The sequence below is a fragment of the Polypterus senegalus genome, chromosome 3, assembly GCF_016835505.1.
Source record: "Polypterus senegalus isolate Bchr_013 chromosome 3, ASM1683550v1, whole genome shotgun sequence".
Taxonomy (NCBI): Eukaryota; Metazoa; Chordata; class Cladistia; order Polypteriformes; family Polypteridae; genus Polypterus; species Polypterus senegalus.
The window spans coordinates 232,005,683-232,020,175 of NC_053156.1; the positions used below are offsets into that span (position 1 = coordinate 232,005,683).

A 14,493-nucleotide genomic window follows, 5' to 3' on the forward strand; every position below is an offset into this window, starting at 1 on the left:
TCTCCCTGTGTCTACGTGGTTTTCCTCCGGGTGCTCCAGTTTCCTCCCACAGTCCAAAGACATGCAGGTTAGGTGCATTGGCGATTCTGTGTGCTTGGTGTGTGTGTGTGTGTGCATGCATGCCCTGCAGTGGGCTGGTGCCCTGCCCAGGTTTTGTTTCCTGCCTTGCACCTTGTGCTGGCTGGGACTGGCACCAGCAGACCCCTGTGACCCTGTAGTTAGTATATAGCAGGTTGGATAATGGATGGATGATGTTACCTGAATCTCTGTTATTAGGTGTGAAAGAAATACGTGGCATGGCAATGTAAGGAGGTCCCTCCCCTTTGGCTTAGCGTATGAAAGACAAGGAAGATAATTAACAGAATTAAGACACAGCAAAATGAAGAAACATGAAAATACTAGTCTATGTATAACAGAATACAAAAAAGAAGCCAAAAACATGTGAATAACAAAGTGCAAAGAATTTTAATTTAAAAAAAATAAACAGAAAAGAAATTAAATCCAGTGATAGGGTCCTTGTCAAACCATGACACATAGCACACACTGAATTAAACAAGGCTTTCTAAAATAATTTGCTCTGGATACTAAATAATGTCTCCAACAATTCAGCTTGACTGAACAGAGCTCAGTATTCTATGGCTGCAGTAACCCTAGTGCAAGTTCAGTTCACAACAACTTGCTGCACAGTTCTCATATTTACTGGCAGACAGTGTGCTGTACTGACTTAGACATTGGACTGGAAAACCTAAGGCTGTTGCATAAACTTGATGATGCCAAGCAAATTTCTTGAGCCAGATATGCTTCATTTGTAAAAAGAAATGAAAGTAAAAGCATATGTAAACAATCATTGCTTATTTTGATCGTGGATTAAAGCATCTGTCAAATATGTAATAACAAACAACCTAATTACTGAATGTTGAGAACAGTTGTTTAGAGCCTTATGAAATGCAAGTTGAAACTGACTCTTGAAATGCATCATCAGATTCGATTTTATGTCACGTGATGAAAATGAGGAGCAATTACAGGTCATCAACCATCTACAAGTCGCTGGACCCAGCAGACATGAGAGAAGCTAATCGCAATCTTAAATGTGGGTGAAGATGGGGATATTAGAGACATTCTGAAACCAAGGGATTACAAGATGCAAAGTGTGATCAAATCTATTTTCTTGCTGCCTAAAAGAAGAAACATGTTATCCTTCTGGAAAGACATTTAAATAATAATTTTTACGAGACTGGTGTCCAGTATGATCTGAAGAACCACTTACCTTATTTCTGGCCCTGTATGTTTTACTAACATAAATGATTCCAAAACAAATTGAAGGTATGTATTAGATTAAGAGAAAGCTGGGTTCAGATGAAGAATCATCATTATAGATCTTATCCAGATACTTCATATTCTGAAATATTGTAATAAATGACAAATGCTAGCACTGTGCCTTGTCTTCATTGTTTTTGAAAAAGTTTTTGTCCTGTTAATATAAGTGTAATATTTAAAACCATGCTAGGACAAAGTGTTGACGAACCTTACGCCAGCCTTCATTTTTATGTATAAAAGTCAAGGTGTGTATGTATGTTCCAGCATTACGTCTGAACTGTTGGAGCGATTTTCATGAAACTTGGTACACATGTTCCTCATTGGTCGACTAAAAATACTGTAGGGTGAAATCAGCCGTAACCCACCCCCTTCTGGGTAGGGTGGGGGTGATCTTGTAGTCTTGTATGCATGTTATCATCCAGATGACACTCAGAATGACCACCAGAGGGCGAACTGGAGGCGACTGCCAGCATTCTTTATGTTTGAGCGCCACCGCGCCCCTGTTGCTTTTGAAATTAAATAGAGTTCTACGCCTGGAAGTGTGTCTGTCTGTCCGGCCCAGAAGTGAGACGTAGAGTTGGGGTGAGGGCTCCAGCTCCGAGGATATGCAAGCAAGGCCAGTACTCCGGCATAAGGAAACCTCCTAAGAAAGACAGTCACTTAGCTTTTAATGCACAAACGATGCAAGCACTTCAGCAACATGAATCCTTCTAGCAGAGAGATGCCCAGAGTAGTTCTGACGATTTCAATACTTTCTAGGATCCCGTGCTTTTAACAGCACAGGCTTACACAGTTAGTATATACCAGGCAACTGCCAGCATTCTTTATATTTGAGCATCACCGCACCCCTGTTGTTTTTCAAATTAATTAGAATTAGCTGGTTCCAAGCGTCAACTGGATGATAACATACATGCAAGACGCAAAAGAAGCACATTAATGAGTCTTTATTTTTTTGTTAATTTATTTTTATTTTTTAAGTTGTGTTTTTTTAATTATGTTTTTCTCAAACAACTTTATTTTCCTCCTGGGCAACGCTGGGTATTTCAGCTAGTCAAACAATAATTACTGCATAATTGGCAGTTACAATCTATGGAAGTGATCAAACTGATGCCATCAAAATACAAAATTGCATTCTACAAGGTAACTACAGTTATTCTCAAGCCTATTTAAATAATACGCTTGTGAGAACCAGAAATAAGTGAAATCTGCATTTGATGATGATGCTGTCATTTTCTCCAATACTGAAAACTGAAAAAATCTAAATGAACAACAGTAGCAAATGATTACTTTTGAATATAACTATTGTAGAACAGAGGAGTTGAATTGATCACCAAGTTAAAAAATTATTGGTTTTGTCTTCTGCAATGCCTGTAATTATTTAACAGAATTAGCGAGACACACTCAAAAGGGAATGCTAAATTAATGTAGATTGAGTGAGGGATCTATGTTTCACTTTCCAGCCAGAAAGCCAGAAATATGAACATATCTTTACAATTAATGAACGAGGTTCATAACTCAGTGAGAGACTATATTAGACTTTTTCACTTTCTCTGTTGTGATCCAAACTTGGAAGGTAGTAACACAAAAAACACAAAATCTAAAATTAAGAAAGCTTGGTTGAACTTTTTCTCCCCAATAGAAAAAGACACACAACTTATGAATTCTCATCTTTCAATTAATTGGTTAAGATGGGTAAGTTCTTTAGATAGTTAAGATAAGCTCCTATTTAATGCACCATGAAGGTGGCATTGGTTCACTCATGGCTAGTCTACACTGGCTTAACCCCATCCCAACACAGCACCTTCAGTGTGTGAGCATGTGAGATACTGCTTTACACTTTCTTACTGGATTTAAGATAGAAAACTTATAACAGCTAGACTTTATCCTTCACAAGGTTATTACCTTTTAATTACAGTTACACCAATACCATAACAGATCAGCAATGCTTTGTTGTTTCATGGTCGGCTTTCTCCAAGCATGTGGAAGAATCTTCAGCACATTGTATGTCTTTGTTTTAGGAGCTTATCTCCTTCTTCACCATGGTTGCACATTCTTTTGAGGTTCAAACACATTATGTCAGTCTTCTTATTACTAGCAAAATCATGTTTTCTGTGCATCAGCTGTTTCTCAGCAATGTGAGGACTAAAAGCAAATCCAGTACAGAGAAATCGTCCACCCTTCCAGTCCAGCACAGTTGTCCTTCGGAGTAAAGGGATTTCTTCAACTTATAGACTATGGGGTTGGCAATGGACAACCAAAGTTATGACCAGATTGGCAGTAGTGAGTTTGGTGAGAAGAAAGATGATTTGGGTTTCACAAGGGTTTTTAAAGGAAGGAACAGAGGTCTTGCCATCTTTTTGGTTAACAATTGGTGCATAGTTCTGTCCATCAAGGTTGCCACTTGTTGAATTATGGCTCTTTCTTTGAACTTGAGCATCCTGTTACTACCTCCAAGAGACCCCTGTTAATTGGTTTGAGATTGATTGTCTTATCAAATAACGCGCAGAGGTTGCATTCCAAGGAGGGGCCCCATAATGAAAACTGTGACTTTTTAGCTGGCATTAAGAGTGTCTGGCCATGGCTTTTTAAGACAGGGAACCGTGTTCTTTGGAAGTTAAGAAAGAATAATTCCAGTGTGTCCTATAATATTATTCTGAAGAAGATGAAAGCCGTTTTGAACATCAATTAACACCACTGACAGAAAAGGCTAAAAATCACAAACCAGCAGTATTTGCCTTAGTAAGAAGATTACAATCAATGGGGATAGTATGAATTAATCCTAACTAAACAACTGAAAGCAATATTCATCACCAGTATGTTGACTTGATGGAAATGTATTTGACCATATGGCAGTAAAATTTGAGCAACAAATATCAAAGCAACACAAGAGCTAACAGTTACCCAAAGAAGAATGAAACAACAAATTCTCAACTTGTCTAACCATGACAAAAAAACAAAGAAATGAACCCATGGAAAATATGGGAATGAAGGGTCTGGATTCTTGTTAATAGCAATGTGCTGTTCACATAGTATGACAGTCAGAGCAAAGTTGGACAAGATCAGTTTTGGACTAAATACAACACAACACAGAAAAACATGGGAAACTCATCAACTGATAACACTTGTTTCAAAGACTTCATTTCTGGGTAGTTAGAAAGAACACAAAGAGGCCTGAAAATGATGACAAAGATGATGATATTGATGGTGATGCCAATGCTGATATGGAGTAATTGATACCCACTGTGTTGACCACACAAGTACGAGCGTATTTCAATTGCAGCTTCATTGTACACAATGTGAAGATTAAAGTATATGCTTATACCTTAAGAGGTACTGTATGTTAATATATTATCAATTACATTCATAATTCTAAATAGCTGGTTTAAAAAAAACACGCCTTTTTTTAAAAAGTACTACAGATTTAAATGTTGTGACTGTTGAAAAAACCAAGGATTTGTTTTGTAAAAAGCATACACTTTCCATAAATGAACAGGATGGAATGGAGGAGGTTAATCACCTATGGTAACTGCATATGAGCTGGCATAAGAACATTCACGTAGTAACAAGCCTGTCCATAAATGTAATAATTTAATAACTGAACTTTGTTCAAAATATTGAGAACGAGTCATGAAAAACAAAACTGGGTCATCAGATTGGTTCTGCGTGCTGTGCTGAGAAAGCTCCTCATGTCTTTCTGAAGTGGCACTAAAGAAAGAATAAAATGCTTTGCCAGGATTCTATGAATGAGATCTTCAGCAGCGAGAAGAACCCAGTAGTGTGCTTCTATCCTTTGGAACCAATGATTTTGATGATACCATCTACAGGAGGCTCAAAAAAGGAAATCCATCCATCCATTATCCAACCTGCTATATCCTAACTACAGGGTCACAGGGGTCTGCTGGAGTCAATCCCAGCCAACACAGGGTGCAAGGCAGGAAACAAACCCCAGGCAGGGCACCAGCCCACCACAGGGCCCACACACACATACATCCACACACCAAGCACAATTTAGGATCGCCAATGCACCTAACCTGCATGTCTTTGGACCGTGTGAGGAATCCGGAGCACCAGGAAGAAACCCACGCAGACACGGGGAAAACATGCAAACTCCACGCAGGGAGGACCTAGGAAGCGAACCCAGGTCTCCTTACCGTGAGGCAGCAGTGCTACAACTGCACCCCTGTGCCGCCCCAGATAGTGTTTTATATAGGCAATATGTAGTTATGTTGTTGCAAAAAATGCTTTCTAAAATGAATATGCTTAACCAGTACACATCATTGGTGTGTGAGTATCTCACAAGAGAGGCATTCAATCAGTCCTGGCCAATCTTGAAATCTGAGATTGTTACTGTGGCCACTTCTGTGGTTACTTCTGATTTTAGTTTAGTCTTATTCAGTTTGCATGTGCTTGTGAATATACAAAGTATTACTATATGGAATAAGATGCACATGTCTACATTATGTCTGCTTAGTCTTCTCAATCCTTTCTCTTTTTTCGTGTAACAGAGATCATGGTAGCTTTTCAGTGCCTTTCATACTAAAAGGAAATCCTTGATGCTTGACCATCATCCTTATTTCACTCACACATCTTAATAAAGACATTAATGAAGAGTAGGAGCTGGATGGGGTTGCCATAACAATTCTATATACTCAGCAGTGAATTTTGACAATTTAGTTAATTTGATGTGTTTTGTATTAGTTAATAATGATCTGCCTTCTATTCATATAGATGTTTTACTAATCATGATCAGTTTGGGATATTTAGATGTACCTACTGTTAGGGTTGTGCAACTCAGCTATGCTGGTAAAGTCAGTTGTTTGACTACTGCAAGACCCTACATCAACTTGTGAGGTGATGAAATCAAGCCATTCATTAGAGAGTGGACCACTGGTTTATCAAACTCATCAGATGACATGCACCATAGTGAAAGTACAAACCAGGGTGAGTCTACAGGTAAAAGACATGATGAGCAGGCAAAACAGATGGAATTTTATTATTCAAATCTATGATCCAAAGAGTAATAAAAAGCATTCAATAGGTCAAAGACAGACCAGCAAAAGGGAACAAGCAATGCTGACCCAATCAGCATAAAACAAAAGCAAAATCCAAAGTCAGGTAAAATGGTCCAAAACTACCAATGACTAAATGTAGAGAAGCTCAACAATGCTTCAGCAAAGGTACTTTTTCATTTTTTTTCAGCCACACCACTCAATGTGATGCCTTTTGCTTAGTAAAAGATGTGGAAGGGTGGGGCCAAAATGAAAGTGCATGTAGGAGGTGGAGTTTAGGGCGGAACTCAAGCTCAAACCCCACCCTAATAACATTGATTGTGTTTCTCAAATGGTAAGACTTGATGGTAATATTTAATATTTTCGTTAAGAAACCTCCAGAAGGTTTTAGAATGGATAAATAGTTGCAACTGTAGGTTTGATACTAAAAATATACCTAACACTAATGGATAAGTATTTTGTAAAGTCAAGTCAAGTCAAGTAGAGCTTTATTGTCATCCTAACAATATACTTACAGTACACAGTAGGATGAAATATCATCATCCAGAGTCAAAGGGTGCAATACACAAGATATATATATATATATATATATATATATATATATATATATATATATATATATATATATACAGTGTTATGTAGTGCTATGTAATCCAGAGAGGGTAAAGAGTAAAGAGTCCAGTGTGGAGGAGGGCAGCATGGTGTTCAGGAGCCAGGCTGTCTGAGGAAAGAAACTATTGCTCAATATAGCAGACCTGCTCCTGATGCTGCAGAGTTGTCTTCCAGATGGAAGAGGAGTAAACAGTTGGTGGGAGGGGAGGTGGGGATCAGCCATGATGCTAGTGGCTTGATGAAGGCAGCGTGAGGTGTAGATCTCCTGCAGACTGGGTAGTGAACTGCCAATAATGCGCTCAGCGGTCCGCACAATCCTCTGAAGGGCTTTGCGATCGGAGGCATGGCAGTTTCCATACCAGACTGTGATGCAGCTGGTCAGGATGCTCTCTATGGTGCCTCTGTAGAAGGTGGTAAGTATGGGTTTGGGGAGGTGCACCTTCTTCAGTCGTCACAAGTAGTAGAGACGCTGCTGGGCTCTTTTTGTAAGATAGGTGGTGTTTTTGGTCCAGGACAGGTCCTCTGTGATGTGAACTCTGAGGAACTTGGTGCTCTTCACTCTCTCTACTGTGACGCCATCAATGCCGAGTGGAAGATGGTCAGCCTTGGTCTTCCTGAAGTCAACAGTCAACTCTTTTGTCTTTTCAACATTAAGAGACAGATTATAGTCTTTGCACCAAAGTGCCAGCCGTTCCACCTCTTCTCTGTACACCGCATCATCGTCGTTCTCGATGAGTCCCACCACTGTAGTATCATCGGCGAACTTGATAATGTGGTTTGTGTCAGAGTTGGAAGTGCAATCATGGGTCAGCAGCGTGAAGAGTAGTGGGCGCAGCACACAACCCTGGGGGGCACCTGTGCTCAGTGTGATGGTGTTAGATCTTAAATTCCCAATCTGTACTGTTTGGGGTCTTTCAGTGAGAAAGTCCAGAATCCAGTTGCAGGTGGAGGTGTTAAGTCCAAGCAGATTCAGCTTACTGATCAGCTGCCTGGGGATGATAGTATTGAATGCTGAGCTGAAGTCAATGAACAGCATTCTTACATGTGCATTGCGGTGATCCAGGTGTGACAGAGTCAGGTGGAGTGCCATTGAAATTGCATCGTCAGTTGATCGGTTTGATTGATATGCAAACTGTAAAGGGTCCAGTTTGGGGGGCATCTGGTTCTTTATGTGGCTCAAGACTAACCGCTCAAAGCACTTCATAATGATTGGAATAAGTGCCACTGGGCGGTAGTCATTGAGTTCCGAAGCTGTGGCTGTCTTTGGGACAGGTCTGATGATGGTATTTTTAAAACATTGTGGCACAACAGCTTGGCTCAGGGAGATGTTGAAGATGTCCACTAGGACATCAGTCAGCTTGTCAGCACAGACTCTGAGCACACGTCCAGGTATGTTATATGGTCCAGCCGCTTTGTGTGGGTTGACCTTGGTGAGAGTCCTTCTCACACTAGCTGCAGACAGGGAAAGGACTTGATTGTCTGGCGAGGGGGTGGTCTTCCATGCTGGTTTGTTGTTTTGTGTCTCAAACCTGGCATAGAAGGTGTTAAGAGGGTCTGGAAGAGAGGGGTTGTTAACACACATACGTGGTTTGGCCTTATAATCTGTGATGGTTTGGATGCCCTGACACATTTGCCGAGAATCTCTTGAGCAGGCGAAGTGATCACTAATTTTCTTTGAGTACACCCGCTTTGCTAGCTTGATGCCTCGGGACAGGTTGGTTCTGGCTGCTCTGAGTGCCACTAAAGTATCATTGTATAATGTTTAGTCAAAGACTTTTTAATGAAAGTTACTCTAAAGTGTTACCAGTATATACAATATACCGATATATCCATCCTCACATCTTAATAATCCCACTATCATGTTACGATGGGAAGTTTTCTTTTATTATTAAAAATGTTTTCATTTGTTTAATTTTTGTATCACTTTTATTCTAAATAAAAATTTGCTTACAATAAATTATTACTTATATATGAATTATCGTTTAACGACATTTGAAGCTCTTTGGATACACGTGAGCAAATCCTGATAATGTTTATTATTGACTTATTAATTAAAGTTATTATAAAATGTTGCCTATCAAGCTTATGCAAAATGCCATGCTAGCAGACAGCCAATGCTACAAGTGACCAATAACACCACTGTGTTTGTGTTCGTTGACAGGCCCACAGTTGAGTGCCTATGAAGTCAATAGTGCTCGCTTAATTTTAATTTGAAATCTTAATTTTAAACTTAAATATTAATTTTAATTCTAATTTTAGTTTATTATTTGCACTTCATGTTATTACACTGTGGACCCTGAGCTTTGCAATTTCGTCTATCTGAATACTTATATATGGTTGAGTTGACAATAAAGTTCGCTTTGACTTTTAAATTTGACTTAACTTTTCTGGTTTGTCATAATAAAAATATAATTTTACAAGAAAACATGCAAGAAGTAAATTAACCCCAAGAGCACCACTGTAAAATGAGTTACATACATAAATGTATAACTAATTGTGTCTTCTTGAACAGCACATCATAAAGTAAAGGTTGGTCAATTGACTGCCTAATGAAGTGCTTTTTAACACTTTCTTTATTACCTGATTATGGTATGAAAGTATCATACAGGTTTATCCACAAAGGTGGTGTATGTATTAAATATTCATTTGATTGCTTTATCAAGCTATTTGGGTTACATATGAAAGGCAAATTATCAAAGAAGAGGATGTTTACCACATAAAGCAAATCTTCACATTTATAAATTGTAAAGCAAAGCAGAACTGAGATGAAAAGTGGTACAAAGGAATGGTAGCTGTAACGGACAACATGGGATGGCTTGCATTCTAGCCGGGATGGATGGTTAATTACCTGGCCAGGAGGTCCTTTAAATGGAACAATGTGGATGGACACAATCCTGACCAGGTTGATTAATTGTACATTTCCTGGTCGGAAAGCCATTATAATGGATGGACAGAGGAAGAATGCTTCCCAGGGCCATGTGCTTCCCCAGTACACAGGGTGGTGACATCCCTCTGGCATGCATCCCATTTGGACACCTGCAGGGCTGCATGGGAGTTGAGGTTTTAGTGGGCCGCCCTGTTGGGTTTCTCGAATGCTGCTAGGGGAGCTGATGGAGGCAGACTGTCCCATAAAACAGGGAGATTCCCCCAACCCAAAAGGGCTTCCTAGATGAAATGTGATAGCACCAAAGTACTCCTGGGTCCGGTGTAAAGGAAGCTGCAGAGCTGGGAGAGTGGAGTGGAGAAAGGAAGTCTTATTGCTGGAACTGTGGATAAAATTTAAGGTATTTGTGGCAATAAATCTCTTTATTGAAATCTGAAACTGCGTCTGTGCAGTTGTGTCTGGCGTTTGGGATGCTGCAACACCCCCTAGTGGTTCACACACTGACATCCTGGATATAAGTACACATTTATTCCCAAAAATTTAAGTTTCTGGGCAGCAGCTGACAGCGTTTTGATAAAACAGATTAATAACACCTCCCCGCCTGCTTTGCTTTCTTTGTCTCAATGGCTTTCACTTCCCCTGACTTGAAGACTCTGAAATTTCTCTTGATATATCCGGTTGTTTTTTTTAGTATCAGTTGATGGACACCAGTTTCACTCTTAAGCAGGTGGAACTGGTTGATCAATGGCAACTCCCAATAGCAGAAAGGAAACAATAGCATGAAAATGTAAAGGTGAGCCGATATTAAATGCATTGTGTTTGATCATAACATTACATTTTTAAACGACTCAGTCTGACTCAGGGTTATGAAAGGCTGAAGATTATGCCCAAAACAGGAGATGCATGGTAGGAAACAACCCTGAGTGGCATGCCAGTCCTTTGTAATGCCCATTCATGTGCATGCCCTAATTTAGAGTTTGTAACCTACCAAACATGCATTTCTTTAGGGATGTGGAAGGCAAATTGGTGTACTTTGAGGAAGACTCATATAAATATGGGAACAATGGGAACAATAACAAAACAGAAGTGCTAATTACTACCCCACCATGCCACTCACGTTGGATAGCACAAATGTAAATATAGTATGTTGCTTTTCTGTCCCATTGCATTGCCAAGGACGTTGCAGAGAAATATGAGCAGAGGTGAATTTAAGGCTGCTTATTCTGCTCTGTTCTGCTCTGTTTCCAGATTTGCATGCCACCTGGTTTATCCTACTTAGGTACTATAGTAAAGAGTATGTTTTGACAGCCCACATCATTTAACTCAGACCTCACCATGAGACTGGCTTCAACAGAGAGAAAAAGTTGATCATTTTACTGGAGTTCATTAAATTCTGTGTACAGCTTTGATTAGGTCGGCCAGATCATCACACCAATTCTTTAACCGATCAACTGACTGACTGATCAACACAAAGCTCCTGCCAGATATTCTTCTTTGGTCTCAAACAAGTGAGCATTCCACCATACTGCCAACAGCTCTTATGGTATCCAAACATGTTGTAAGCTGTAGTTGAGATATTATTTAAGCCAGTGGGTGGCAGAATTTCTTTTATGGTGTGTGCCATCCTCAAGAATTTATTCAATACTGCCCCTAAGTGATGTAACCAGAGCATAATTAGGCAAAGCAACTGGGCAAGAATCCAACTGCATAGCTGAATGTCCCATGTGGTACTGTCCACTCAAGCTCTTTAGCCACTAAACTGCCTGTAAGGAGGAGGGCTCAGCCAACATAAAAAATCAGTCCGGTAGGCTATTTTGGTTGCCGCATTTTTGGAATTAACTTAGCTGGCCTTTACCTTCACAGAGCTATTTGTACCCAGAGTAAATAAAAACTATTAACTCTGGGTGCCACTCACCCAGCATGTGAAATGGAACAAGCAAAATCTCAGCCGTTTTTGATGGCAAGTAGATTCAGACACACACATTACAAGGAAGTGTCAAAGTATAGATATAATGACCAATCCATCTGGTGGGTAAAGCCTCGCAGACAAGCTCCTATATCCAGTATAGACCCACTTAGGCAAGACTATCACATGAGCAGATATACCTGGAGGACAGAAGCACCCAGACAATACCAATAAACCTGATCAGACTTAAGTAGCCTTGCTTTCAATATTACAAAGATGGGTCCAGAATGAGTGTCAGTGTCTGAGACAGCAGGGGTGAGCAGTACAAATGCTTAACTTTCAGCCTGAACACAATATTCAAGAAACAATACCTGTGATGCATGTCACAGTGTGACAACCAGGTCTTAACCTCACCACCTGCTGCACTAAACTTCTTCGCAAAGAAAAGTAAAGCCAGAACTCACCTAGAGAGAGCAGACCAGTTCTTGCGGCTTAGGGACATGGCGGTCGACTCCTCTGGGCGCTGGAAGGTGCAAATTAAAAATCAGACAAGCTTGCCGTCCAAGAAAGAAGAGAGCATTGTTTAACTAAGACAGAGCCCACACCCACACGTCTCTCCTCGGCTTGCCAGGTAACCTGCTGCTGTTGCAGATGTACCTTCGCCCTGCTGCTGTGGGATCACATGATCTCTTATCTGGCAAACCTGTCGGCTGTATTCTCCCTATTAGAAGCACCTTGCAAATGTATGCTAATGCAAAGTGAGAGACCTGATCAAATAGTTTGTTTTGTCCCAAAGTACAGATCTAGAGAACAGAGGACTGAGGGTTTTTTTGGCTACACTATATGGCACATTTCTTTTAATATCCCACTCCTAACCCAATTATCTCTTCCTTTCATTTTAGGTTTTACCAATAACAATGAGGTTTCTTTGGCAATCAAATTAAGTCTTGTCTGAATCAAGTGAAGAGACTGTGCAGTTTTAAATGTATATAGCACCTTTCACTGCATGAATCTCATTCAAATAAGAGGAAAGGAAGTGGTGAAACAGGTGAGCAGGACAGCCCAGCTTCTCATTCTCCTTGTGTCCGTTTTATTTTTATGTTGCCATTACACAATGTAACATTGTGGGCATTTTTGTGTACAGTATTTTTAGACACATGGAGCACAGCTGGATTAAGTGTCACAGGGTCATACAGAAACTTGAACTGGCAGGGCAGGGTGTTAACCCTGTAGCCACTGCATCTCACTGTCAGCCAAAGTTTTCACATTAACAAAGTCTGTTCTTGTCAATTGCTTATTTCTGATGTGTGATGGAGGATAAAGATCTGGCACTAACACTGAGTTCACAGGATTCTTACTGTACTATCCTTCAGAAACACACATTGGATTCAAGGCCCTCTTAATTTCATTCACTTGTGACTTCACCAGCACTAGCGGTACCAGTTTTTTGACTTTCCTTGTAGATTTTCTAGAGGAAAACAGTGCTTAGCAATCATTCTAGAGGTTCTTCTTCGTGCATCCACTGTGACTTTACTTTCCATCGGAACGTCATCCAGAATTCAGGCAGACAGCACGGCAGCAGAAAGTCAAGAGTGAATCTAAGGAAGGCAACTGGGTGGCATGCTCTGCTGTAAATGGACACTGCATTACATAACATAATATTCTCTGATCAGCTTAATTCAGATCAGAGTTTTGGGTGTAGAAGCAGAATTTTGCACAAGGCAGACTGCAAGTGCATTACACCTGGAGACGCAGGGCCAATTTGGAGTCATCAAAAAAATTTTGGTCACTGTAGAACATTACATACTGATTGTATCTGAGCGTTACGTGAGCAACTAACATCTAGAGATGGCAAGCTTGTCCTTATTGCATTAGGCAAACAATGTAGACAGAGTTCAACAATGTGTTGATGGCTACTGTCTTCTGGCTTGAGTGAAGCTGACTTTAAGAAAGTCACACAGTTCCGGTGGCTCAGAAGATTGAATTTTTTACAACCAGTGGAATAACTTCATAAACTCTTTCCATGTGTGTATCCACAACCAGACTGAGAGACACCAGTTTATCAATAGCTTGGTATTCAGGTCACTTTGTGACAGTACACCCTCCTGCTCATATCTATTGCTTATGATGGGCCCAATTCATTCCAAATAGGGCACTTGATACCCAATCAACCCAAGTGAATTCACTTTGATTTGGATGATGAATGTCTAACTTGGCTTTACAGGAAGTGTAAGTCACCAGAGATCCTGGCATCTGGGCACACCTCACTCTGGCTGCTACTTTAGAACTTTGGCCTTGGCAAACACTGAAACAAGATAAGACCATGGATGAATGTTGATCTGTTGGCTGCCAAAGATGAAAAGATAAGCCTCTTGGCTTCACACCTTCCAGGTTCCTTAGGAAGGGCCCATCTGTACATGCAGGCCCCAGTACAGTTGGGCACTTAAACAACTTTAAGGACATCCCTTTAAACATAAAAGGAGGACTCTGCATGGTGGGTTGTACAGAGAGAGGTGGCTGAGTTGAGACATCTGTATGCTCTTTCCGGTTGGTTGGACCACTGCTCTGAACGAGTACCCATTTCTGTGTGCAGGTAGGGGATCAAGCCTGTGTGTGACTCCGAGTGGATGCTTTTCTGTCAGTGGGTTTCCTCAATGAACTTTAATAGTGAATGATATTTGAATTGATGCCAATAGACACTCTTGTCGTGCAGCAAAATGACCCATTAAGTAGTAAAAGCCAAAATAGGAAATAAACTAAATAAA

General features: G+C 40.3%; 1 protein-coding gene across 1 annotated transcript in view; it reads right to left on the bottom strand.

Annotated features, from left to right (window-relative positions):
- The window catches only part of lad1 (ladinin), an 89,260-nt gene extending 76,875 nt beyond the window's left edge, over nucleotides 1-12,385 (bottom strand). Inside the window, exon 1 of the mRNA XM_039748726.1 lies at nucleotides 12,193-12,385. Within this exon, the coding sequence (XP_039604660.1) occupies nucleotides 12,193-12,230 (38 nt within the window). The 5' untranslated portion in view covers nucleotides 12,231-12,385. The remainder of the gene's footprint in view (nucleotides 1-12,192) is intronic.
- Nucleotides 12,386-14,493: the final 2,108 nt, after the last annotated feature.